Source organism: Syngnathus leptorhynchus, chromosome 1, assembly GCF_054491065.1.
Source record: "Syngnathus leptorhynchus isolate UIUO chromosome 1, UIUO_Slep, whole genome shotgun sequence".
Lineage (NCBI taxonomy): Eukaryota > Metazoa > Chordata > Actinopteri > Syngnathiformes > Syngnathidae > Syngnathus > Syngnathus leptorhynchus.
Window position 1 is genome coordinate 18,343,301 of NC_141195.1, and position 27,731 is coordinate 18,371,031.

The following is a 27,731-nucleotide window of genomic DNA, read 5'->3' on the forward strand; positions in this document are numbered from 1 at the left end:
CCTAGTTTGAAACCCTAATTAGGGATCCCAGAACTGGTTGGAAACCCTAGTCGGAAACCCTAACCCTAAGGCCAGTCAGAAACCCTAATCTTGGAAACCCTAAAAGTAGTTGGAAACCTTGGCTGGAAACCCTAACCCTAGTTTTAAAACCTAGTTGGGAACCCTAACCTGGTTTTAAAACCCTATTCGGAAACCCTAACCCTAGTTTGAAACCCTAATTAGGGATCCCAGAACTGGTTGGAAACCCTAGTCGAAACCCTAACCCTAAACCCAGTCAGAAACCCTAATCTTGGAAACCCTAAAAGTAGTTGGAAACCCTGGCTGGAAACCCTAACCCTAGTTTTAAAACCTAGTTGGGAACCCTAACCATGTTTTAGAACCCTATTCGGAAACCCTAACCCTAGTTTGAAACCCTAATTAGGGATCCCAGAACTGGTTGGAAACCTTAGTTGGAAACCCTAACCCTAAGGCCAGTCAGAAACCCTAATCTTGGAAACCCTAAAAGTAGTTGGAAACCCTGGCTGGAAACCCTAACCCTAGTTTTAAAACCTAGTTGGGAACCCTAACCTGGTTTTAAAACCCTATTCGGAAACCCTAACCCTAGTTTGAAACCCTAATTAGGGATCCCAGAACTGGTTGGAAACCCTAGTCGGAAACCCTAACCCTAAGGCCAGTCAGAAACCCTAATCTTGGAAACCCTAAAAGTAGTTGGAAACCCTGGCTGGAAACCCTAACCCTAGTTTTAAAACCTAGTTGGGAACCCTAACCATGTTTTAAAACCCTATTCGGAAACCCTAACCCTAGTTTGAAACCCTAATTAGGGATCCCAGAACTGGTTGGAAACCCTAGTCGGAAACCCTAACCCTAAGGCCAGTCAGAAACCCTAATCTTGGAAACCCTAAAAGTAGTTGGAAACCCTGGCTGGAAACCCTAACCCTAGTTTTAAAACCTAGTTGGGAACCCTAACCTGGTTTTAAAACCCTATTTGGAAACCCTAACCCTAGTTTGAAACCCTAATTAGGGATCCCAGAACTGGTTGGAAACCCAAGTCGAAACCCTAACCCTAAACCCAGTCAGAAACCCTAATCTTGGAAATCCTAAAAGTAGTTGGAAACCCTGGCTGGAAACCCTAACCCTAGTTTTAAAACCTAGTTGGGAACCCTAACCATGTTTTAAAACCCTATTCGGAAACCCTAACCCTAGTTTGAAACCCTAATTAGGGATCCCAGAAGTGGTTGGAAACCCTAGTCGGAAACCCTAACCCTAAAGCCAGTCAGAAACCCTAATCTTGGAAACCCTAAAAGTAGTTGGAAACCCTGGCTGGAAACCCTAACCCTAGTTTTAAAACCTAGTTGGGAACCCTAACCATGTTTTAAAACCCTGTTCGGAAACCCTAACCCTAGTTTGAAACCCTAATTAGGGATCCCAGAACTGGTTGGAAACCCTAGTCCGAAACCCTAACCCTAGTTTGACAGCCCAGTTAGAAACGCTAATCTTGGAAACCCTAAAAGTAGTTCGAAACCCTGGCTGGAAACCCTAACCCTAGTTTTAAAACCTAGTTGGGAACCCTAACCATGTTTTAAAACCCTATTCGGAAACCCTAACCCTAGTTTGAAACCCTAATTAGGGATCCCAGAACTGGTTGGAAACCCTAGTCGGAAACCCTAACCCTAAACCCAGTCAGAAACCCTAATCTTGGAAACCCTAAAAGTAGTTGGAAACCCTGGCTGGAAACCCTAACCCTAGTTTTAAAACCTAGTTGGGAACCCTAACCATGTTTTAGAACCCTATTCGGAAACCCTAACCCTAGTTTGAAACCCTAATTAGGGATCCCAGAACTGGTTGGAAACCCAAGTCGAAACCCTAACCCTAAACCCAGTCAGAAACCCTAATCTTGGAAACCCTAAAAGTAGTTGGAAACCCTGGCTGGAAACCCTAACCCTAGTTTTAAAACCTAGTTGGGAACCCTAACCATGTTTTAAAACCCTTTTCGGAAACCCTAACCCTAGTTTGAAACCCTAATTAGGGATCCCAGAACTGGTTGGAAACCCTAGTCGGAAACCTTAACCCTAAACCCAGTCAGAAACCCTAATCTTGGAAACCCTAAAAGTAGTTCAAAACCCTGGCTGGAAACCCTAACCCTAGTTTTAAAACCTAGTTTGAAACCCTAACCGCGCTTTAAAACCCTAGTCGGAAACCCTAATTAGCCATCCTAAAACTGGTTGGAAACCTTAGCCGGAAACCCTAACCCTAGTTTGAAAGCCTAGTTCAAAACCCTGATCTTAGAAACCCTAAAAGTAGTTTGACATTGCAACATTTTTTGGAAAAGGTGATTTGAGATATGCATGTGAAACTTGTCTCCTCAATGCACCACTGAATTATTTTTTTGAATCATTTCACATCTTTGGCTTGAATGCGTTTTCTCTATTTCATATCCTAGCGAGAGAAAATAAAAAAAGTTTACAAAATTTCTTGACTCCATGTCATGCATGATGTTTTTTTCCCTTCAGTCTGGATTTTATTAATTTAAAACAAGACCTACAGTTTTTAAAAAGCAAATGCTTGCTCATGCTGAAAACATGGGCATGAGTTGAAATATGAATAAGATCTCCTTAACTACAGTGCTGCTGCTGCTACTGCTGCTACTGCAGCAGTGGCTTCTTCCAGGACATGCAAAGGCACTTCTCACTATCTGCGGCAAGGGAGCAAGTAGACATGCAGCCACAGAGGCCATTAAACCAGGACTCTGTGGTGTGAACTGACAGGCAAAGGAGGAGTTAACTGCATAAGAGGAAAGGAAAACACATTAGTGCCTCGCTACTCTCTGTGAGTAACATAATGAACTCCTAATCGCTGCTGAGGGTGTAATTCGTCTATGAAATCAGCGCCAAATTGAGATGAGGAAAATCACTTTCTGATCCATCTCAAGCACTTGCTTAGCAGGGACGGATATCGAGTGCCGGAGTTCTCCAAAGGTTCGCCATAAGTAACGCTTTCCTGTCAGCATCGATATTCTGTCAAGGGAAAACTTCCCTCGCATTCTTGTTTTCTGCACAAATGTCGGCGGGCAACACGTACGTCTCGTGAGTGGGCCTGATGAATGCATCTGTATTCCGGCGGCTGCCGGCCAGATAAGCAGTCGCTCGTACAGAAGGTCAGAATGTCATATTCTCAATCAACTCCGGGAGCGCCCGATGTCAAATGCTTTCTTTGGGGGAGAGCGAAGCTGTCAAGAGATGGAATGTGTCGAATCCAGCATCATTCCCTCAGTTCCTCGCCGCCTTCCTCCTCCACTTGGCCCTCATCCTCTTCTTCCTGCACCTGTTTGTCTGCCTTCCCAGAATGCCGCATAATGGTGTAAACGCAGCCCTCGGCGTGAGAGCCCAGATAATGGCATCTGGAGCAGCCCACACCCCCGTTCGCATGGTTCCTCGGGCATTTCGGGATTCTGGTCGCTAACCGCGCACCCCCTCCCCTCTCCTTTTTCGTGTGCTTATTTCCGTCTGTTTGGACAAGTGCGGGTTCCCATGCAAAACGACGCGATGAGAGATCAAAACGCAAATGAGCCCATAAGTTATACAGTCGTGAAATGAGTGTGAGAGGAGGTGCTCTGCGTGTGCTGTTTATCATATTGTGTCTCACAAATATGCACGTGTGTGTGTGTGTGTGTGTGTTTGGACAAGATAAAAGGAGGGCTGAAGGGCTGACTGAGAATATATGAGTTGAAGGAGACACCGAGACAAAGCAAAGGGCGGAGACACAGACGGCGGGGAGTCAATGACTCACCTTCTCAGCAGACTGGGCCGTGCCAAAGAAAATGGGGATGAAAGCCAGCCACACGATGCAGGTGGTGTACATGGTGAAGCCGATGGGCTTGGCTTCGTTGAAGTCTTCGGGGACATCTCTCGTCTTGATGGCGTAGATGGTGCACGTTACCATCAACAGGATGCTATAACCCAGCGAGCAGATGATCTGCAAATCTGTAATATCGCACTTGAGTACGCCACGGGCCAGCATGGGGTTAATTGTTTTTTGTTCATCATAGTCGATAATGGTGTTAGGGGGGTCCACGGCGAACCACACCAGCACGCCCAGCAGCTGCACGCAGATCAGACTGGACGTTATGGCGATTTGGGAGGTGGGACTGATGAAGCGCGGGGCCGTGACAGTCTGTTTGCCTTGCTCGAAGATCCGGTAGATACGGTTGGTCTTGGTGAGCAGCGCCGCGTAGCTGATGCACATGCCCAGACCCAGGAAGATCCTCCTGAAAGCGCACACGCCCACGTCGGGCTTGGCGATCATCAAGAAGGTGATGATGTAGCACAGAAAGATGCCGGTCAGCAACACGTAGCTCAGCTCTCGGCCCGAAGCGCGCACGATGGGCGTGTCGTTGTAGCGAACGAACGTGGCCATGACGAAAATGGTGGCGATGATGCCGAGCATGGCCAAGAAGACAGGGATGACTGCCCAAGGGGAGTGCCACTCCAGTTTGGTAATCGGGATGGGTTGGCAGGCGGTCCTGTTGGGGTTGGGCCTCATGTTGTACGCGCACAGGCGGCAGGAGGTTTCGTCAGACTGGTACTGGTATCCGTCACAGAGCTCGCAGTGCCAGCAGCACGGTATCCCTTTGACCCTTTTCTTTCTCTCCCCGGTCTTACAAGGCAGACTGCACACAGAGATGGGCAGTTCCTGCTCCCCGTCGGGCCACTGGAGCTCCTCTAGCTGCAAGGGGGGGGAACATGAACAGGATAAGACAGTTAGACACAAACAAACAACATATCGAGACCAGGCCAATACACCCGCTGAGAGTACAAATGTAAGAAACGGAAGTCACGCAAGCACAAGGCCAGTCAAGACTCGAACCCACAACCTTTCTGTAAGGCGGCCGAACGGATTCATCATGACTTACATCATTCCTCAGCGGGACAGTGCAACGGTAGCATCTGTTTATATCTTACCAAGAGACTTGTCTTATTCTCAAAGGTAAAAGCGATTACCATGGCAACAGACTTTTGTTCATTCGATTAAAAATAATGAGAAATGCCATAAACCTGTTCTAATGAAGGAGCAAGTGAGGTGTAAAATATGAACACGTAATGGATTTTAGGTTGCAAATGTCTACTTTGGTCTCTGCAGGGCTGTTTGGACTTATTAAACTAATCTTGTCCGTGTACAAATATGGTGCAGAGCTACCACCTTCAATTCCACCCCGAGAGGCCCCATGTTTGACTGTCCATTATCCAGACTCTGAGTCTAAAACATAATGAAAAAGGGTTATTATATTTGGTCATGGAGATTTTAAAAACCCACGATGGTAAATTTGCTTTGATGATACCTTTGAATGAGTTTCTCATTTTTGTGAAAATTCTACTTGTTTTCATACTTGTTACATGGATTAAAAATCAAGTAGAACTGTGGTATGGGAATAAATCTAAACATCCATCCATTATCTATACGGCTCGTCCCCCTAGCAGTCATCGGGCAGTGGGCGGGGGACACCCTGAACTGGTTGCCAGCCGATCGCAGTCTAACTAAACATGAACCTGAAATTTACAGCAATGTCATATTGGATAATCTGTGTGTATGTTAAATCAATACGTTTACGTTAAATTAAGGCGGCATCTGACAACCAGGGTAAGCTCGATGCCAGCAGGGGATACATGGAAACATTTAATCATTTATTTCCAAGGCGATACAAAAATTTGTTGTCATTACATGAGCCCATCAATAAAGTGGCACATGCGCTACAAGTTTTTTCCTATGCGAGACAACCAGTGTCACTGCCACACCAAAATCAAAAAAGAGCCCGTGTCTCATCAAAGCTCAAACTAATGAAAGGAAAGTAAAACTGCTGAAGTGTGTCTGATTACTCTGTAGGTGTCTTGGTTTATGACGTTTTAAGTTTAAATGCCTCTTTAAGTCACAATCTTTCAAAGTAGCTCCAGTTGTTTTTGTGGTAGATTTTACAAGAGGCATATATAACAAAGGTTTATTATTTTTCTACTTACTACTTTTAAATGACAAATTACAAACATACCTGAGAATTAGTAAATGTTCACATTTAAGAGACACAATAAAATGGTTTCATTTAATAATCACTTGCATTATGTTCTACTTTTGAGAAATCACCAACACATGTATACGTGAAGGCGTACTCAAAGTATGTCAAAAGGTTTTGGGGTGCACAAGACAAAAAAGGCAACCAGTGCTTTAAGAAATGGAAATTTGAAAAACAAACGGTTCAGCAACACATGCAGACTGACAATATAACAGTACGCACAGGGAAATAGTCTTTAATTTCTGTGAAAATAAATCAATATTACTAATAGTGACATTTAACGAGTCGGTTGTGAAATTCTTTTTCGTGTGTTTTTCAATGTCTGTATTATACTGCCCTCTGTTGGCCAAGGCACTCACACCAGAAGCAGCACAAGGGCTGAAATAGGCATTTATTGGCATTCCCATTTATTCCAATGGGGAAAGACAGCGTGCTTTGAGTTTCAAGTCTGGTTACGGATGGAATTGAACTTGTACAACAAGCCAAAGCACCACTGTATCATTCTGTAAATTCAGTCACCTGCTGGTAACTGATTGCCATATGCATCTGAGATACAGGAAATTTGGCTCATGCAGTTTCATGTCGTCCATTCATAGATTGGATCGTAGATTATTTAAACGGTCAACAGAGGAGCACATACCTTATCTTCCTGTGAAACATAGCTCTGTTTCAGATCAGATCCCAAAAATGTGCCAATACATTGTCGATACGAGGTAGCACCCCTTCCACGACATCCCACTACCGTACACACAAATACACACATGTGCAGTGTTTGCTAGTGCACCTGCATGACAAATGTGTCACTTCTTTGGTGTCTGGCTAGATTATCATCTGCCATTTATCCGAGGGCACTGACGTACCATTTGTTATTTGGACAATGAAGGGTGCTCGCTGGAAAACCTCCCGATTACACACTGTGTGGAAACAGTAATGAGCCCAACAGCTCAGTTGCTATGGGAACCACAAGCAAGAATGTTGACACCTTGGACTTTCACGGCTGTTAGTGTTTTTGCCGTAGTGCTTAATTTGACAGTTCGTATGAGCTCTCGTCAGATGGAAAAGCGTGGAAAAGTGGATCAGTTTTTATCGCACTGAAATATAATTGCACTGCGACATTTGGTTTGTCATCATTGCAGAACAACCACAAATATCCATCCACCAAAAGTTATTCCACCTGTGCTCTCAAATGCATCGCGTTAAGTTTAATTCTTGTGACCCAGACAGCAATTATGTAAATGCTATCTCATCTGGATGGAAATGCCGTGTTGTTTGTAATCTCAGTCACGTGGCGATACGACAACATTTTAGCTCAGCTTGCTTCTCTATGTCGATATTTTCAAACCATGTTTGCTTTGGGGGGAAAAAAAAAAAACGGATCAGGTTCTTATGTTCCAGATGAATCACTGACGTCAATTCTCGTGCTGTGTCAGTGAGCAGCAACGAACAGTTTGCACGGCAGCTGTCTCTGCACCACTGCATTCAAATCTGACCACAGATGCCTTTTGGGTGAAGGGAAACTATTTGAACCTACTATAAAATGACATTTTCTTCAGTTATCTTTCATATTCAAAGAACAAAACTACATTATATAAAATCTCATATCAAGATATCTTATGAAGCTGTGAAAGCTTACAAGTTATACGTATCTGGTTGATTCATGTGAGGAGTATATTCAATTCCATCTGATGCGTGATCACAGATTTCGGGTGTCACCGTGTACAGAAAAATCAGCTTCAAAAAAACATTCGGGAGTAACACAGCGAGTGCGTATTTAGGACTCAGTTCTCGACATCGGAGACCCTCTGTTATCAAACGCCTAAATGATAAAAGACTGACACTTGACTTGAAAGCTCGCTTCTTCCAAAGCATCCGCCAATCTACAGCGGAAAGACAGACATGGCTGCCATGTAAAAGGGAGGATATTTTTTTTATCACAGCAGTAAGACGTCTTGCAGTTGTCATTCTACTTGTAAAAATGATTTGCTTATAGTTATGGCGTAACATAGAGGTAGACAGAAGGGGCTGAATGAATTCAGATTTGATGGAGTCAATACTAAGGTTGCTCACTCACTTTTCCTGCTGTCTAGTTGCGGTGGTCAGTCACTAGGCGCTGTCGAACATTGCACACTAAAACCAGCATTTCAAATGTTTACTCCCCCTTTCCATTAACGTCGAAAACAGTTGACTCACAATTTCATCGTGGTACTTTGTCAATTTTGCACACGTCTGTCATGCTGCCGCGACTGTATTTGTTATCGGCGCTCCATCGTTCAGCATCACTTACGCAATTGTTGTTGATCAGTATTATGGCTCTACTGGATACTTTGTTACTTTGTGACTCTGTATCCTTTACACATTTGTTGAGAGGATAAGTTATTCCTTTATGTGTCCCGCATGAAAAAATTCCAATTTTATATTAGTTTTACTGCACTTTACATTATATTGCCTAATGACTCTCTGTACATTTGTGTTTATGTCCAAAACATGTATTTTGTTATTGTGCCTTCTTTTCTACACAGATAAAAATGTTTGAGACAAATTCCTTGTGTGTTTTAAAGGACTAGGCCTATAAAATCTGTAATGATTGTGGTTCTTAAACACAATCTATCAGCACACATATGTGCCATGCACATCATCTGGAGCACTTTAGAATCAATATTTATCTAATAACATGACAAAAACCATGAGCGTAAAAAAAACCTACATCAGCAAAAATACTGACATTATTGTGGAATCACCAAATTGGCCCTGTGGGGCAAATCTGACAATTGTTTGCTTTATGAAAATCTTGTTTCTAACACAACGGTGCATTGAGATACGAGTTTAGATTCAACTATGACCATGCTCGTAACTCAAAACATGTGACCCGCATCTTACATCATCTTTCTCCGAGGACACGAAGGGAAATAAAGGTCATATATAGAATAAGGAAATAAAGACTATCTGGCAAGAGTATTGTTCGGCCTTGGCAGAGGTCTGCAGTGCATTGACTGCTTCATGCATGTATTTCCTCATTTCCTTCCGAAACCACATTACCACCTTATTTCCGGTATGTCAGTGAAAGCTGGTGTAAGTAGTGTCCTCATATGAGATAGAGAAACAGAAGTGAGTGTGTGTGTGTGTGTGTGTGTGTGTGTGTGTGTGTGTGTGTGTGTGTGTGTGTGTGTGTGTGTGTGTGTGTGTGTGTGTGTGTGAACTCATGCGCGTGTGTGAGACATCTGTCTTATCTGCTGCCAGCTCGAGAAACTTCCCGTTTTGTGTTTATAATAGGAAAACAGGGTATTTCTGCACATCGATTAGTAAAAGATGTTTGCACCTGAGCTTACGCTGTATTTAAGATGCAAACAATGTCCTTCTATCTCACAAAAAAGATTCTTCACTTTCCCAAAAGATAAAACATTCGCACTCGAGCCTATCTCCAACATGCAGCAGTAAAGGAATAATATTCTTCAGAAATGTACAGTGGTGTATTGACTTGCCAGTTCAATTCCTGTGAGCATACTTGTACTTCAATACACTCTTTCCCCAATTATGTTTAACGATGGCAAAGAATAGAAATTCATTTAATCTGTTTCAGTCATTCTGGTGTGCGCGTCTTGACCACTTGGAGGTAGTAAAATAGAGACATAAACGAAGTTTCACATATAACTCACGAAGCGTCAATGCTTTCCTTGCATTTTGCTTTTTCATTCATTTGATTTAGCATTCAGCTAAGAGACTGTAAGGAATATTTATGTAGCTGTTTTAAATACACGACATATACTTCTCTTTGTTTTATGTTTAGTTTGACAGTAAAGTACAATTGAAAGTGGCAATAAACAGTTTCAAGCTTCTTTTGGAAGAATTGCTCACTATCTGCCAAACCGGTGCTTGTTGTGAAGTAAGCCGAGTTGACTGCCGCCATCAAACCAAAATTCGTCTGAAGTATGGCTTTTACCTCTATAAAAACTTATAAATTGGGTCACTCGTACGTCAAGGCATCATTGTAGTTGTTTTACATTTCATTAGCCTATGATCATAATTGCCCAAGTGAATTTTGAAAAAACACAACAAATTAAAATGAACAATAAATAGTCAAGTTGTCTTGAATGAACATTTACGAATTCTGAAAATGTACACAGAAAAAAAGAAAAACACACAATCCATAACGATAAGCAAGCACTTCTTTTTAAAATAGCTATGTGACGTTTTCTTAAGCAGTTACGCTAAAAGCTTAAGCATTTGTAGTCGTAGAAATAGTCGTACCCTGAGCTGGAGACTCTCCGCCCACTGTCCGACCGCCTTATACTCCGGGATGGAGGAGTTGGTCATCTGGAACTGGAACAAATCATAACGTCCTGGAGCATCACCATTCTTATTAAAGACAACCGGGGTGGCAGCACTGCCTGTACACAGAGAGAAAAGGTGGCCATTGGTGAGACAGGGTGTCGCATTTGATTCGGAAAAACAAAACAAAATCGTGAATCTTTAACCCCCTTGTGTCTTGCTGTGTGGTAGCGTACAAGGACATTCAGTGGCCGAGTTTCATTAACCTCTAAAAACTCTCATGACCTACATCCTGCACTTGACCATAACTGGAAGCAAGAACGTCATCTCCCAACTGACTGCTACTGCAGCACTTCACCTGCTTCCTATTCATCATTGAGCCTGTGCGGTGGCCACAGGAGAAATAGAATTCCACCTGCAATTGGTGGTTACATTTGCTGGCACTCAAGTGCTGCTCTAACTGTGAAAACCGACCGTCGTTGACAGATAGTCAGGTCAAAAAATATTGTAAGACAATTCTCAGCATTTTGGATCTATGAACCACCACAACGGATTTGAATTGACACGAACAAGTTGTGCTTTAACTGCAGACTTTTACATGTTCATCGATGTGACTGCTGACAAAAACAGCAGGATGAATTTTGAATTGTTTCAAGCAATCGGATTATCGGCTCAGAAATAGCAAAATGCTTCTGAACTCCTCGATCAGCACTTCACAGTGCAGACAGACTATGACCCCACGCATACTGCGGAAGCAACCAAAGCATTTCTTTCGGCCAAAAAGGTGGAATGTCAAAGTCAATCACATGACCTGAAGCCGATTGAGCATGTATTTCACTTGCTGAAGACAAAACTGACAGCAAAGTGTGAAGATAGTTGCAGTAGCATCAGCAGGAATAAAATCCATCATCCGCTGACGTCTTTGACACATTCCACTTTAGGCTGCAATTGAGTGCAAATCATTTGCGACTATGTATTGAAAAGTTTGATTTATGATTGTTCATTCGGTCCATTACTTTTGGTACTTTAAAAAGTGGAGGCAAAAAAAAAAATAGAGTATTGCAATTTCTCCACTTTTCCCTTGATGGATGCAAGTAAATTCCAAATAAAGCCAAAAATCTGCAGCGAAGCACATTTAATTTATTTCATTTCAAATCATTGCGTTGGTGTTACGATGCAAATAGATGCCAATTGTGTCCATGTCCAATATTTGGACCTGACTAAGTGTGCACCCCGGGTTAGAGGCGATGCATGGCATTCACACAGCAGACAACAACAGGATATGGAGGCAGAATAAGCAGGTCAGCCAAAGCGTCATATGGCCTCCATCTGCTCTCAGTGCGTAACAGCCTGTTTTAAGCAGAATCCTGAAGATTGCACTAATTAACGTCACGAGGACAACGCAACCTTGTTTTTTGTTTTTTTTTGTTTTATCTTTATTTTTTATATCGTGTACAGTACTGTACATGTGTACGCATGTCCTCAAAGGACATCCTCGCTGCAGAAATGAATGTAGAACAGCACTCAGATGAAAAGGCTCATGCTTCATTTGAAACATAAGGGCTAAATTGTTGACCGGGCGTTTTAAGATCTCAGTCTAAGGCGGGAGGATAAAAAAAAGAGAGTTACGTGTGGACAGGATCAGACACCTTGCCAGTGTTCAGTGGGCCATAAGCAGAAATGGAGATAGTATTTTTTAACTAGGACAGCGGGAGTCTGATGACACTTGGCTTGGGAATTAAGGATTTTCATAGCTCTGGCTATAAAAAGTACAGGAAAAGGACCAAAAGCATGTCTCCCAATACAGTTTTGGGAGCATGTTTTTTTTTTTGGTTTTGTTTAATCTACAATAGAGCTTGTGGCACTGAGAGGCCACAGCACCTTTTTCATCGTTTTAAGCCAGAGGGGAATTTCATCTCCCTCCAGTTTTCTTTCCAAGGACATTTGTCATTGAACACTCTACAAAAGTTTCTGCCAAAAAGACTCTTGTAAAACAAAACAAGACAAGAGTAGTGAGAAAAAGTCAGTTTCCGGTGAAAGAACAAGCCAGCTATGTTCCTAAAAGGCTGGGTCTTGAAGTTTTTTTTTTTTTGGTTTGGCTTTTTAACAGTGCTGTGTGTCGCAAATGTTTTTCTAATTTGCATATAGGCAGACTTGCACTGTGACGATTGCTATTTCAAAATGTGCCATTCTTGCAATGATGATACAACAGGACCATAAACAGAGCTACCAACAAATTAAAATTCACTTCCAGAATAATTTGTCAGAATTTATAATTTTCCATACTTTTAATCTTTTGTTATTTTTAATCTTTTATCATGGACCATGTTACAGCAGAATATTTTGCAAATTATATACATATACATACCCACATGAGCTTCCAACAGGTATATATAATATATATAATGCTGGGTTAAAAATAACCCAATTTGTGTTCAAAATTGGACCGCTTTGTACAAAATAAAACCAATTTTGTCTAAAGCAACCCAACAATTATTTTTTTCCCCAAACCCAAATTGATAAAATATGAATGAAAAATCCAGCCATCTCTTCCAAATGTTTTTTTTCACCAACAGGAATAGCTTGAAAAGGGCTTTTTTTTTCCATTAAAGGTGAGCTATGAGACCTTTAAGAGTTGCTTTATAATGTTTTATGTAACATTAAGATCAGCATTTTGTCTTTCTTTGTTGGAGTCTGAAATTCATTACAGAGTAAATATTTACACTCCTGTGATGTAATTGCCATCATTTTATCTGTATGGATGGACTTCATTTAGCTCAACATCTGTCCTAGTGGGACATTAATTGACATAAAAAGCTTGGAAACATCTGAAATACTCAGAAATAAGTGAAGGTCCTTTGTGTGCTCATTAGATGCAAAAATGATCCACAGATGTCCACCTTGTTCTTGTTCACCCTATGAGCACACTCCAATTTTACTGTTTGCATGTAAATTGTTTAATTGCAATTCATTTCCAACAGCACAGATGTGGGAGATTGACCAATATCCATTTAAAACAGCATATCTCAATACAATGTCTTTGGAGTTCAATGAAAAATGTCAACTTTTTGGGCTTAAATGTGAAAGTATCACAAGCGATGATGGGGTTTTACAGTTAAGTATGTAAAAACTGCCATTTGCTTGATCAAATACGGTGAAGTAAACGAGGGAAACGTGTCCGACCAACCAACAAACAAATCACATACAGTCAATTCCGTGGGAGCCAGACACATTCATGTCTCCTCTCCTTCACCAAAATAGACCTGTTGAAAGAGCGTGTAAAGATGTAGGCAAGACACGGACGGACTACTTTGAGCAAATATGTGACAGGAGTTACATTGGTATCGGGCGCACCGGCAGAACAGTTGCGCACGCACAAATGCACAAACACACAGTCAGTCAAGAATGTGACATGAGCAATCAGGAACTTGGCACGCCGCAGCTATACAGCAAAATAATTAAGTGGCATTTCTGTGCGTGCTGATAAAAGACGTATTAAAAATTCTTTACAATTTGCCGTTGCCTGATATTTCAGAGTAGTCAAATGTTCTTATTTGACTCCTAAGCAAGTGTGTCGTCTAAGATGAAAGATTTATGCATTTGCATGAGGCTCTGAATGAACTAAGACTTAGCAAAAGTGCACAGCTGCTGTGCTGTGCTGAGCAGTGTGGGTGGACCGGGGATCCACTGCTGTGTTTTTCTCACATCATTATTCTCGCCTTTTTTTTCTATTCCTGCCTCTCACTCCTTTCCACTGTGAGTCGGGATATAAACAGAAGGAGGTTTGCAGTCCTACACTCTAAAATATACATCAGCCCTAGCACGTACACAAGATAATGCGCCGGGTTATGGGCTAAATGCACTAAACCGCAACATAACCACCTTCCTTCACTTGTGGAAAGACTTGCGACTGATCGTAGCGCCACAGAGAGCGTCGGCCGGAGAGGGACAAGGAGACAGACGGAAGAACCGGCCTTCCTGTTTGCTGGGCTGAAATCAGCCTCCCGTCTTTGTCACTCCAAGTTGAATGATTTTGGCCGAGCTCGAATCCATAAAATGTGCCCAGATGGTTACTGAGATTGGACAACGGATTTCCAATCAATCTAACGTATCTTCGCTTTGATAATGCCCTCTGAAACGCTGCACACAGACAGTCGCTCCCTCATCCTGCACTGCTTCCATAGCGACAGTGTTGGAGCCTTTGTAGCCTTTATCTCCCAGACAGAAGTTTGTCTTCACACAATTGAAGAAAAAAATGTCCTGTTAAGACCGGTTGCCGTGTTGCTTGAATGATAATGAATGACGGAGTTCATTTCAAAATAACATTTTAAATAAGATAAATGAATCACACGATACACCACCAAACAAAAATGCAATCCATCTGTTCCAGCTTATGAAAAAAAGTACAATGTTTTTTGAAAGGAAAAAAAGTACTCTATATTAGGCAATAAGAGAATAAAATGAATTGCATCAATTCAATATCCACAATCATGTGTCGCAACTTGGAAAACTAGCAACAGGCATGACAACGGGTTGATTGATGACATAACGGTCAGATTATGAAAAACAAAAACAAAAAAAGGAAATCTTCATGGCTGGTGGACTTGGACAAAAGTTAAATACATGCACATCATTTATTTCTACAAGGGTGATATGTTACATGTAAACAAAAGTCTTAACATTGGCTCTGTGACATCTAAATAAAGACCCTCTTGGCCATTCACTCGTGCGAAGAGGAAATGCATTGTGCATTTTCACATGTTTAATTGTCCCATTGGAACCCTGAAGAATGTTCTGCATTGCAGTAAACCGACACCATTGCTAGCCCATGGACAGGAAATCGAAAAGACGTGCAGCAACACTTGGGCCTATGTTACCCAACCATTTTTTGGCTGCACACAGAATGTCTGAAAGCTAATGGCTAATACATTCAGCACCTCTTGAAGTTGCAGCAGCCAACAGATTTCGTATTGAAATATTCTGCAAGTTCTCCTTTTATTAATGTGTGTACAGTGTTCCCTCACTAAATCGCTATTCACCTTTCCCGAACTAGCTTTTTCATGTATTTTTTTTATGGGAGAGTGTCAGTGTATCATGCTTTTGTATATATTTATTTATTTTACAGGTTATGAATGAAAAACGGCAAATGTGCTTTTATCGACACCGTGGTGTTCAAAGTGCTTTACAAAGTCTCACATACAACCAAATGGCACCTTTGAAATACGACATTTTGGGAAATTCAGAATGTTATTCAAATGTGCCTTTGAGTCAACCATGATCTCGCTGAAATGCACCGCAGGATTCTAGTTAAGCCACTTTTGGACAAAAATAAAACTTGAACGTAATGTTACGTCCTACTGGTCTGCTGCTGAGGAGGAGGAGGGGGGGGGGATGAGCAAGCTCCTCTTGCAGCCCACAACTCGGATTTATTCTTCATTTTACATTTTAAATGTTATTTATTAAGTGTAACAATTATTTAGAAGGAATGGAACTGTTTAGGAGTCACAGGGGGCTTGTAACATCGCAATAGAGGTGTAAATCCACCGAAAAATAAATTGAGGGAACACTGTACACAATGCTTTCACTCACTCTGTTTATGTGTTTCCCATTATGTGGTAGCATTAACATGAAGCTACCAAACTAAAGACTATGGGAGACTTGGACAAAACACGGCATGGGGTCACATCTGTCCCTATCCACGGTTTCTGTAGCTAATAACAGTTTTTGGTTTTAATTCAGTTTGTGCTCATTGCTAATCACGTGGTCCAGCAATTGGCCCCGAATCAATTTAAACTCAATGCCCCCATTCACAATGTCTCTGTAATTGACAGGTGACCAGCCCAAGGTCATTGGGGTAATCTCTCTCGAGGCTCTTCACAAAATAAAGGGATTCTAATGGTTTGTCATTATGCCATTTATAGTGCATTAATTTGACTATTTAGTCAGTATTCATCTGGATAAACAGAAAGCACATCAGGGGTTTGGAACATCCTGTTTTGTATTTTGTTCATGCGGTGAACATTATTCTCCCCACACATTCCACATAACATTTGTCATAGGGGAAAGTTATTTTAATGCCAGCACCTCTGAAAGTAGGCCAGTTTGAGGAAAATAATTCACATACCTACTTCTTTTTCTTTTTTTTTTTTTTCTTTTTAAAGAGCTCAGTCTGATCTAGACCAATTTCTAAGGACACGGTGTTCCTCAGAGTAGCTTCTAATGATCACCGGCTGACATGCCAGCACATCTGTAACGACATTCGTTTCTCTCGTCTCAAAGTCGCCTTGCATTCGGTTCTCTTCTTCCGTTCACTGTTGCCCTGCAGTGCAGATGTCATTAATAGCCACTGACATTAATTGTTAAGTACATCACTTGCTGTAGCGGCCTAAATATTGCAGAAGATCAAGAGCAGAGAAACAGACAGACAGACAGACAGACAGACAGACAGACAGACAGACAGACAGACGTGAAATAATCCCTAAATATCACACAGAGCTGGAGCTATTGACATACTTGCCTGAAACAAATTTCCCAAGACTGGCCTACATTATTACATTTGCTTTTTTTGTAATCATTAGTGTTCATTCTAGGGATGCAGCAACAGCGACACAGTGTCAGTATTTTTGCTGTATGTCTGTATTACTATAAAAATGCCATAATTCTGTGCTCCGATACCGTTTCACAAGGCTGACATTAACCCTCCGAATAGGCGACTTGTCAGCTGTGTGGCAGTGTTTGAAAGACACGGATAACACTTTTAGGTGACTGCAAGTTATACTTTGCAAAACAGATGATGCACTCTACTTGGACAGCGAAGGAGGTGGCTGCCGTTCAGCAAGTACAGAGATCTGCGAACCTTGTCAAAAGGTATGACTACAGTTGTCCTAAAACAGCTTTATTTTACAAGTTGTGGCATTCTCAAGAATCACTCTTGGACTTTCTTTTTACTCCATTTGGTAGTTGACATCTATATTCTTACTCGTTTATTTATAAATTTGGTATGGAAAACAAGGGGTTATTGTCCACCCCTACTTTATACTCTTATTGCAATCAAAACATACATGTTGAATCACATGTTGAATTTTGCCAATATGACTGAACTATTCCTAAGAGTGAAAGGCATGAGGAATAGGTAATTAGGAAGTAATTGTGAATGTTCAAAAAACATTTCAGAATCTTTAAAATAATATGCGTTACAATTAGTGCTGAAAATGGTTTTCCAGAAAAATTCCCTCCCCCATGAAAATAAAACGGATCTCCGCCTCCACTTTCGTTAAAACTGTGGAATCTATTATGATGCAAATGAGGTTGGCTCCTTCCAAACAAGTTCAATGTTCCGTGTTTACGGACTGAAGACTTCAGCCAGCACTTTTAATTTGTGAACGAGCCCAATTTGTTTATCTGTTAGTTTGTTTTTTTCATTATTTGTGTTAATTCATTAGTTTTGTTGTTTATCAAGACCACAATCCAAAACATTGAAATCAGCCAATATTACATAATATGCATATACAAACAACATACAATATATATTCATACATACAATACAGTAGGGTATCGTAATCAAGGTACAAGATCAAGCACAGTAAATGCATCCAGATATGAGGAATGCAAACGCAAGTCCAGAGAGACTGAGCCCAGCACAGAGGAAAACTCAAAAGCAAGATCGGAATGTTTGACAATGAACAAGTGGATATGATTTAGGGATATCCAAAGAGGTGATCGCTAGATATGAGTGAAGTAGCTTATGTTCGTCTGATTGTTGGAGTAAGAAAGCTAAATTGTTAACTGTAATAGTAGATATAGGTACTAAAAATCAATATACCGTATTTTCCGCACTATAAGGTGCACTTAAATTTCATTTTCTCAAAAACCGAAGGTGCGCCTTTTAATAAAGTGTGGCTTTTATGTGGGACGAATTCCCAAATTTGTGAATGCTGTTGTGTGGCTGCCGTGTTTAGTGTGCAGTGTGAGTGCGAGTCCAATGTGTAGTTGACTATGTAGACCCATTGAACCAATCTGAGGACATTACGTTGTACAAAAATATGTCGACCAGGGCGGTAAACCAATCAGAGAACTGTACGTAATATATATATATATGTATGTATGTATGTATGTATGTACGTACGTATGTATGTATGTATGTATGTATGTATGTATGTATGTATGTATGTATGTATATATATGTATATATATATATATATATATATATATGTATATATATAGCATAGAAAAAAAATATGTTCAATTAGATTTTCAACAGAAAAAAAATTAGAAGAAAACCACAGCACAAGACAGGCAAGCCGATGGAGACTTTGGGGTGCATCGCATTTCTTTTTCAGCAGGGTGGCTGTCAGTCTTGATAGAAAAAACAAGGTAGGGAAAGAACAGAGTTCCATCCTCTTTCTCACGGCTCAGCTTCCGTCATCAAACCGACTGGCTACTTTTAATGAACGGCCGAGCTTTGGCCACTGTTTCAGTGGCAATTCAAACATTTTGTTAAAGGCCACGAATTTGATCCAGTGCAAAACATCATGAAAGTGTTGTCATGATAATGTAAGTCATTTACACCTTGAATTGGGAGATGAACTCAGCTAAATCTCGCTACGGCGGGTGAATGTGAACAACGAGACAAACATTATTTGGTATGCTGATGCCTCATGTTTGAACATGAAGTGAAGGCATACTTAAAGTGGAGGGGGATCTTAACGTGATTAGCAATTAATGAGTCGTTACCAATTTTGAGCAGCTCCGTGTCTTTGCTGAGGAGTAATCAGGAACAAGTCAAGACGAAAGTGGTCAGAAAGTTGGTTCATGAATAACCATGAGCTGATCACTCAGTATGGATCCATTAATTAGCTATGCTCTTGTCTTTTCATCCTTTATCCTTCTGTATGCAATAACTTCGGATAGATAAGTCTGGCTATGTTCGGGAAGTACTCGTTAATGAGTCTTTAATTTTCACACATCTCTCTCTCTCTCTCTCTCTCTCTCTCTCTCTCTCTCTCTCTCTCTCTCTCTCTCTCTCTCTCTCTCTCTCTCTCTCTCTCTCTCTCTCTCTCTCTCTCTCTCTCTATCTATCTATCTATCTATCTATCTATCTATCTATCTATCTATCTATCTATCTATCTATCTATCTATCTATCTATCTATCTATCTATCTATCTAAGTCTCGGTGGCTATCTTGGTAACGCCTCCAAGCTCCTTAATGAAGAGACTCTTTACAAGGACACATTTCTTTTTAATTAACAAAAAAGCATGATGCCCCCTTTTCCTGTGCTGCTAATATCCAGGCTGATGGGTGTTTTTCCCCATTAACCCATCCATATTAACCCATCCATTAACCCATGTATTTTCTAATGCTTATAACGGGACATATTTAGTGTTCAGTACATAATTATAGAGTGAAAGTCAAGATCATGTATTTTTCACGGCAGTTTGTCATCAAGTATTCAGCAGCGTAATAAAGGTCAAAGCAGTGGGATCTTTGTATATTAATCAACAAATGCTTGCTTGAACCTGTTTGTGGCGCTTGCACCTCCATCAATAATGTCCTTGAAAGTCTTACTCACCGTTGAAGCTGGAATTGCGGATGTACTTGAGCAAAGTTTTTCCTTCAGCAGACTCCATCTGAGGACAGACGCCAGGATGGTCGGGACATAAGTCCCTCTGCATGTTGTGCAGCGCGTGGGCCATGGCGTACACCGCATCGATCACAAACTGCACCTTCCCTTCCTGCTCATACTTGGAGTCAATCCCGATGCGTTCTTGGCCTGTGGGAAGAGCACTCAGAGCTAGTAAATGCACCACAAACCATTAGACGTTAGGTCAGCTCCCACTATCGTCTCCACTCCCAATCCCTTCCTCAAGTTATAATTTGCTGATGGTACATTAAAGTCTGATTTGGAGGGAATTACACTGAGAACAGACAATGCGGCGGGGTAAATGAACAACACGGGCTTAGTTTCCAAAAGCAGAAGTTGCCAAATATCAGGCTGTGATGTTTGTGAGCAAGCCAGCAGATTGCATTAATGTGCTGTCCTACATTGTAATGGCCTGCTAACAATGGGTCTCATCGGTGCCATCTACAAGGTGATAAAAATCCCAATGAACTTTAGAGACTGCTCTGGCTTCATGCTCTTTTACGTTCGCCTCACAGTGCATTGCCCTTTCACTATGGGTTGCTGTAAAGGTTTTGCCACCTGCCGTGCATACATGACATGAATATTTAAATGTACAAGCTGCTTCAGGATTCTTCTTGTTTCCAAAGATGCCTCAGTCTTGAAGAGCCGATGATACCGTTGATCGACAAGCAGCAACACAAAGCTCCTGCTTTACTAAGATCCCAAATCGCGAGCCCTCGATGAATCTAATAGTGTGTGATGTTGGTGATTGTTGATGTGATTAAAGTTACGTTCACACCTCAGGATATGATGCCCAATTGGGATATTTTGTTAAATATGATTTTTTCATGGAGTAGTTCACATTCCTAAATCAAATACCACATCTAAACCTTCTTGCCACTGGCTCCACAGACCATTGATTCTCAAAGTGCCACTAGTGGCATGTGGACTCTCTTTTGTGGTATGTGAAAGAATCAGTGCCTAGGTACATTTCCGTTATAGCTAGTTTACTACATCATGTTTACCTTTGAGAATTTGTTTTTAAATCTTTATTTACTATAACGTTTGAGTGACATAAATTGAATTATGAATGCATGCACGGTGAACTGTGCAGCAATATTCCCTGTTTGACAATCCCAGGTGCGCCAGATTACTAGATCATCTTCTAGATCAGTTTAGGTGTCCTGTTTTTCAATACGCAAACCTTTCCTAAATAAGGCACAATGACTACTAGTGCCACAAGTCGTTACACAATTTCGTTTGACTGCAGATGCTAACAGGGCACAGCAGACTTGCTTGAGAAAAGGAGGTCAAAAACAATCAATGTTGACATTTCAGTCCATTACACAGAATTTAACATATTACCGCCAACAAGCATCAAAGAAATAAGCATAGAGTGACCTATATGCATGCACTTGGACCGCATAAGCTTCCCGTTTTGGTTTTGATATTCACAATTAAGACTTGAGATATGAAGAAAGAAGCTATGAAAACAGTTGCACGGCCTTCACGGTTACAAAAGGCATTCCTAGCTAGATCGAGGAAAGAATAAAAGTCATTTACAATCATTTCACGGGTGGTGCATAGCGTGGACGTGCATCTTTTATCTTTGACACATGATGAAATACGCCGCACAGTACAAAAAAAAGGAAAGCAAATTCTTGGGAAAACAGTCATTTTTGAAACACTAACATAAGCGTCGACGTGCATGGGGGTAAGATTAATACAGCGTCCCACATTACCAGCATCACCCACGTGGATAATGAATGCACCATGGACCATGCTTGTCAAACTGTTGGCACCCTGAGTTTAAGTAATATGAGCATGCATCACAACACTACCATTACAGCTACCACAAAGACGATAATACAACAAATACGGGGGCATAATAAGTACTCATTCCGCTTGCTGTCATTTCCACTGTAATTTCAAACCCCAAAAAAAAGGACTCCTCCCGCAGAATGGAGCTGACTCCATCATGAAGGGATGTGGGGAATATAATGCGCTGCTGAAAAACTTCAAGACGGATGTTTAGGAAGCAGGTCCTCGGGCTTGAACCAAAATATTAATGAAAGTGAGGACAGACACACATTGGGAATTTCAACAGGAATATCTTAAATGAAGAAACAGAATGCTGCTGCCGGCTGGCCTGCATACAGAACACAGCTTGCAGGGGGCATTCCGTATGTTTTCATTAAAGCAACGATAAGAAGTCATTTGATTTCATCACTAACTAGCGACTTCAAAATCATTTATGAATAATAAATGGTGGATTGCCTAACAGTGAGGGGATCCGCATCTCTGGCACTGCCATGGCAACGCTAAATCGACATTAGTGCTGTGGGCCATTCAGGACACCTCCTACGTTGTGCTAAAGCAAGGCATGTTTTTGATGCATTCATTGGAACGTCTTTTGGAATCCTCTGTCTTTGTTCTTGGCTTCTCATCACCAACTTTTTAATAGAGCGACTTCAAAGGAATTTACTCCTCAGCCACAAGGCGTTCCTTGCTTCTCCTTCATTAGGGTAGACATACAGTAATGTACAAAAGTCACTAGGGTCATTCTTTTTCGCCGCCTTTTTTTTTTGACACAATAAAATGGACATAATTTACGATCCAATTAAATTCAGGTTTTAGTGAGGGAAGTCCCCGCAAGTTTACATTTTGTCCTTTTTTTGCCTTTGTACTGAATTTAATAGAGCTGTCCCAATCATGGCTGATGGTGTCATTTAAAGTTGAGTGGCGTTTCCTCCACAAGTTTTCTTTGCTCTGGTCTGCAGCTTGTTAAAGAAAAACGGGCACGGAGAGAGATGTGGAAACATTTTGCTTGCACAACTGACAGTCAGAGCAAGCTGGAAGACATTACAAAGTAAATTGAGTCTGTACAAGTTAGCAAATGATCTGACATACCTTCAAATAGAAGACTGAATTGTATTTTGACATGCAAACCAGGGACCCACTGGTTGCAATGGACCAGGGAATTAAGCAATAGTTGTAGATGATAGGAATCACCCAACTATGCCAAACATCCTATACTAATGTACAAAATAAGGAAGGGACGAGATCTGATATAACATCTCGCAAGATTGGAACTATTTTGGCTTGCAAACTAGCCCGCTTTAAGAGAAGATGTAGCAGATGTACCTAAAGGGAGCTGTCACAGATTTGAAACTTTCTAGACCAAATCAAGGTGTCGCTGTTGTGACCGACAACGCCTCTTTGGGACATGTCGAAAGCAGCAGGCTGCTGTATTTGGAGCCCAGAACTAGGACAGAATCTTGATGCTTTGGATTGCAGTGACATTGCTGTTGTTGAAGATCGAGTCAGAATCAAAACTGCTATTACAAGAAAAAATGTCCCACTTTATTGCCAAAAGGACAGGTGTCAACCTCAAGGCTGGGGGCCAGATCGGGCCCACCACGTTGTTTTACGTGGCCCGCAAAGGCAAATCATGTGTATCAACTCAATGTTTCTTATTGAAATATCAAAAATATAAATTGCCTACCTTTTAATTGCAGTGAGGTATTGCAATATTTTTTTTTGTCACAATTCTATTTTCAAAATAAATTAGAAAATTGTTGAACTTTTTATCACTGGATTCTGTTATGTGTATGTGATAGAATGAGGGCCCATCCATTTCTATTTAACTCATTAATGGCCCCATGAGGGAACCCATAACTACGCTGTGGCCCACAACAAATTTATTTTGACACCCCTGACCTACAGTTTGATTCAGAAGGCCATAGATGGCTTAATATGGGTTCCAGAAGTAAGTTCTGTATCATAATTATTATTTGTATCAATGCTTATTTGATTTGTTTAATGTTAGGCACTTTAAAAAGAAAGTATTTTTACTTTTGTCAATTTATTTCAGTAAGAGGGAAGAGTTCAGCTAAAAACTGCTATTGAAAGAAGCATTTGAAAATTAGCACTTTAAAAATAGTATTTTTCCTTCAACTGTTAAATAAGAGGAATGATCTCAGCTGCTTTAAAAAAAAAAAAAAACTATTTTTTTGTGCTGGACTATTCAGTAAGAGGGGAGATCTCAGCTGCAGCTGTTATTGAAGCAGCATTTGAAAAATGAGCCTGTAACAAAAGTGACCCTCTTGTTTATGTTCACATTTGCACTTTAGAGCTCAATCGTTCATTTTCTTGGAATCTTGTCAAGAAAGAGAAAACCTTTTGAAAGCTGGAAAATGTATTTTAGGCATTATTTTATACTGGAGCTTTTACAAAAATCTCATCTTTGTTGTTAACTGATACTCGATATCAAGTGATTGAATTGACTTGAGTGGCAAGAAAATGTAAAGACAAATCTCTACTATTTATTATTATTATTATGATTATTATTATTATTGACTTTGTCTTAAACAGCCTAAAAATGGTTCCAAGATACATTTCACTGGATGTTAAACATTTACAACTAGTATGTACAAGCCGCACATTCTTTAAACCCAGGCCAAATCCTAAATTAAAAAGAAATTGTGTGATAAATATACATTTAAAATATCTTTGCTGTCTTGATGACATTATAGTGGAATTCAATGCTCTAGAGAATTGAAGAAATGCTCAGTATCACTTCAAATAATGTTTTCCCCAAGATCTGGCATATGAATCATTAAAAAAAACTGTTGAGTAGATTTTTTTAAACTTTAAAAAAATGATCCATTATAATAACAAATACAAAGATGGATATATGCATAGTGGCATGCTGACTAAATTCAAATGAATATGTATGCCATCTACAATAAGAGGGCCTGATATGATGTACATCTTCCTGTCCTCTGCGACGCACACGCACACGCAGAAAAGACACACTGCGCAATCACTTTTTAAACAAATCAACCCTGCAATTCCAAGTGAAATATTGAAATGAACCTGACAGATATCAATTATTCAAGGCACCAAATGATGATAATGTGGATAAACAGCCTGGCGCTGTCACAGGGGAACATAAAGAAAATGGCTAAAAGAGTTGTAGGATATTCGTCACAGGGGCAGACAGTGTAACTATAGAATGACCTAGACACGTGATGTGATGCGTTGTTATTATTCCAATAATAACTCTGCGTCAACCCGCTGGGCACAAACACCCGCTGCTGGAGTTTTTGGCTGCAATGAGAGGGAGCTAACACAATGTTTATCTGCAGTTTCTGATGCAAAGTAGGGCTGCACCATTACGGTACTGCAAATGATAATCACGATTAATTTTTCTCAGTTGTGTGATCAAAGTCATGATTCACAGTTATTTGTCACGTCAGGGAAAACATCTGTCTTTTTAACCACACTACTTTTTGACAAACAATCCGCCAATAGTTTTCAGTGCAACATAAGACTCATAAAGAATTTAAAATTGACCAAGGCTGATTGCATGTTACAGGAACAAAAGCAGGTTACCTGTGCATTTCCGACTGGTGTCTTCTTTCTTGGATGCACTGAGAAGCCTGCAGTCAAAGTTCTCCTCCCAGAATTCAGCAAACCAAACGTTCCTACGATTGTTCTCCAGGGTGAGTGCGGTAAAGTATTCATCAAACCCTGGGAAGAAGGAAGGAAAGAAGAGCGAGCCTCAGTTCCGGCCCAATTATGCTCCAATTCAAACCAGCAGGAAATGAAGTACAGCGGTGCGGTGGTGATGGTGCAGTTCGGGCCACCAGGTGCTGGAAGCTAAACAGCAAGCGCTGCCTCATCAAACTTTGACCATGGCTTGTCTATTTTTCTTTGTAAGTCCTAAGAAACTCAAATTACTTTCCTCTCCTTGAAAATGGCACTAATTAAAAAAAAAAAAGTACAGGATGCATAATGAATAGCACAGAAATATGCCATAGAATTTCTCTTGAAGCTGGAAAGTCTCATCGTTCCGAACTGTTTTGCTCACATCGTTGAAGCCACCGGGCATTGTTTGAAAGCATGCAGAGTATTAAAACAAGGGTCATTTTAACGTGCCTTTGTATGAAACGATTGTATGACAGGAGCACTGCTAAAACCAATGAATTTTACTAAAATGACAAGATCCACAATTGATTGATGAAAACACATTTCTGTATTCAATTTCAAATATTAAAGTCTCTGTTGACCTCCTTGTTATTGTGTCATATATCATCTGAGTCGTGCGTGGGTGGGAACGATTAATGGAACCCGGGTGATCCGTATCAATTTCTTGTCAGAAGACTGATGATGTCAAGTGGATTGAGCATAACCTTATGGCACTCCATAGAGCACATTTGTTTAGGCCAGGCCTCACCTAATTAAAGAAATGAAAATCAAAAGGACACTCAATTCCAATTATTAGTGGCTCATAGGATGCGATACAAAATGCCAATGGCTGAGAACGTTCCCTTTCAGTGGCAGGTGGCAGGCAAATGTCATTTTTCCTTATTTGGAAATGATATTCATTACAGGCAAAGGTGGGTAGCGTGACACCACTGACAGAATTACAATTTCTTGAAAAAATTACCACCGGAATCCCAACATAGCCACACTGAGTGTGAAAGAAATAATTATAAATTGTGAAGATGCAAAAAGAGTTTCGTAAAATAGCAAGTGAAGACTACTGGACAATGGCAACAAGTACAATTGATCAAAAAGTCTAAGTTAAGAATTAAATATAAGAAAATGTATCCACTTCTGACTACAAGTAACGATGAAAGGTCATTTGATTAATTTTTTTAAAAAAGACATTTAAGATACAAATATCCACTGAAAATGCTGTGAAAGAAAATTAGTCAAAGCTCAAGCTCAGCCTTGATATTTATTTTAACTTGATATTCCTTTTTTTTAAGGTCTGGGGGAAAAAAGAATGACTCAGATGAGTTTCCATGTATCATAAAATCTACAGAGACGTCCCAGTGAGCAACATGACCTTGGTCTCCTTCCGCCTTGCCAAACATACAGTATATACATCAAGGACAACTTATTCTCCGAGGACTGTGAAACGTCATTGGACGAAATTGCCAACCGAAGCAGAAATAGATGGGACCTGTTTGGCAATCAGGGTGTCGAGGAGGGAAAATCAACATATTGTATTTTACTACAAAGTCTGTCTTAAAATGCATGAAATGTCTGGCAATCAATTCTAGCAGTGTAGAGTAATCATATGCTAATGTTTGAGTTTGTGGCGCATGAGGGAGATGATGATCCAGATATGCGAAGTGAAGTCGGGCTTTTAAAGCTGCACTAGACATGCGATCATATTTTCTGAGGAAACAGAACATCTTATATAAAGCTGACACCACCAGTAAAATTCTCACCATCTTTCAATGGCTTTCACTGTTTTTACAAGCATGCAATAAAAAAAGCCTGCATGTGCAGTACCAAACATACACATCTATTGTCGTTATCAACTGGCGAATGGGGTTGCAACATTAGTAATGTCCACCAGCCGCCACAGGATTAAGTGCAAATGCCAAATCAAGTAAGATCTAATAAAAGGGCTGCGACTGATGTTTGGTCTTTACAAAGATCTCGGGGATTGGGGCGCCAATTGAGCTATATTACTGGGGTACGTAGTGCGGTGAGTGGTGAATTCACGAGTTCTTGCAAGCCGCCTTGTTTATCAACGCAAGAGCCGCTAAGAAAACTTTGGCTGTGTCAGGTTGATGGTGATATAATCGCTGGCTCAGCCCAGGACCGGCGCTCGTCATTTGGGGCGCAGGAAAAACACAGCCAACCCCATAATGAACGGTCACCAAACTCCTCTAAGCGTCCCTCTTGTCAATCCCAACTTTATCATAGCATTATAACCCAAGTCATAGCTTAGTGTTTTTGGAAAACAAGAAAAAACACTATTA

The 27,731-nt window shown here is 40.7% G+C and overlaps 1 protein-coding gene across 1 annotated transcript in view; it reads right to left on the minus strand.

The window, feature by feature from the left end:
* Positions 1-27,731, minus strand: part of grm7 (glutamate metabotropic receptor 7) — a 142,137-nt gene that overhangs the window by 19,297 nt on the left and 95,109 nt on the right. Inside the window, exons 5-8 of the mRNA XM_085917684.1 lie at positions 25,342-25,479; positions 19,894-20,094; positions 10,304-10,443; positions 3,787-4,722 (exon numbers count right to left, since the gene is read on the minus strand). Of these exons, the coding sequence (XP_085773810.1) occupies positions 3,787-4,722; positions 10,304-10,443; positions 19,894-20,094; positions 25,342-25,479 (1,415 nt within the window). The remainder of the gene's footprint in view (positions 1-3,786; positions 4,723-10,303; positions 10,444-19,893; positions 20,095-25,341; positions 25,480-27,731) is intronic.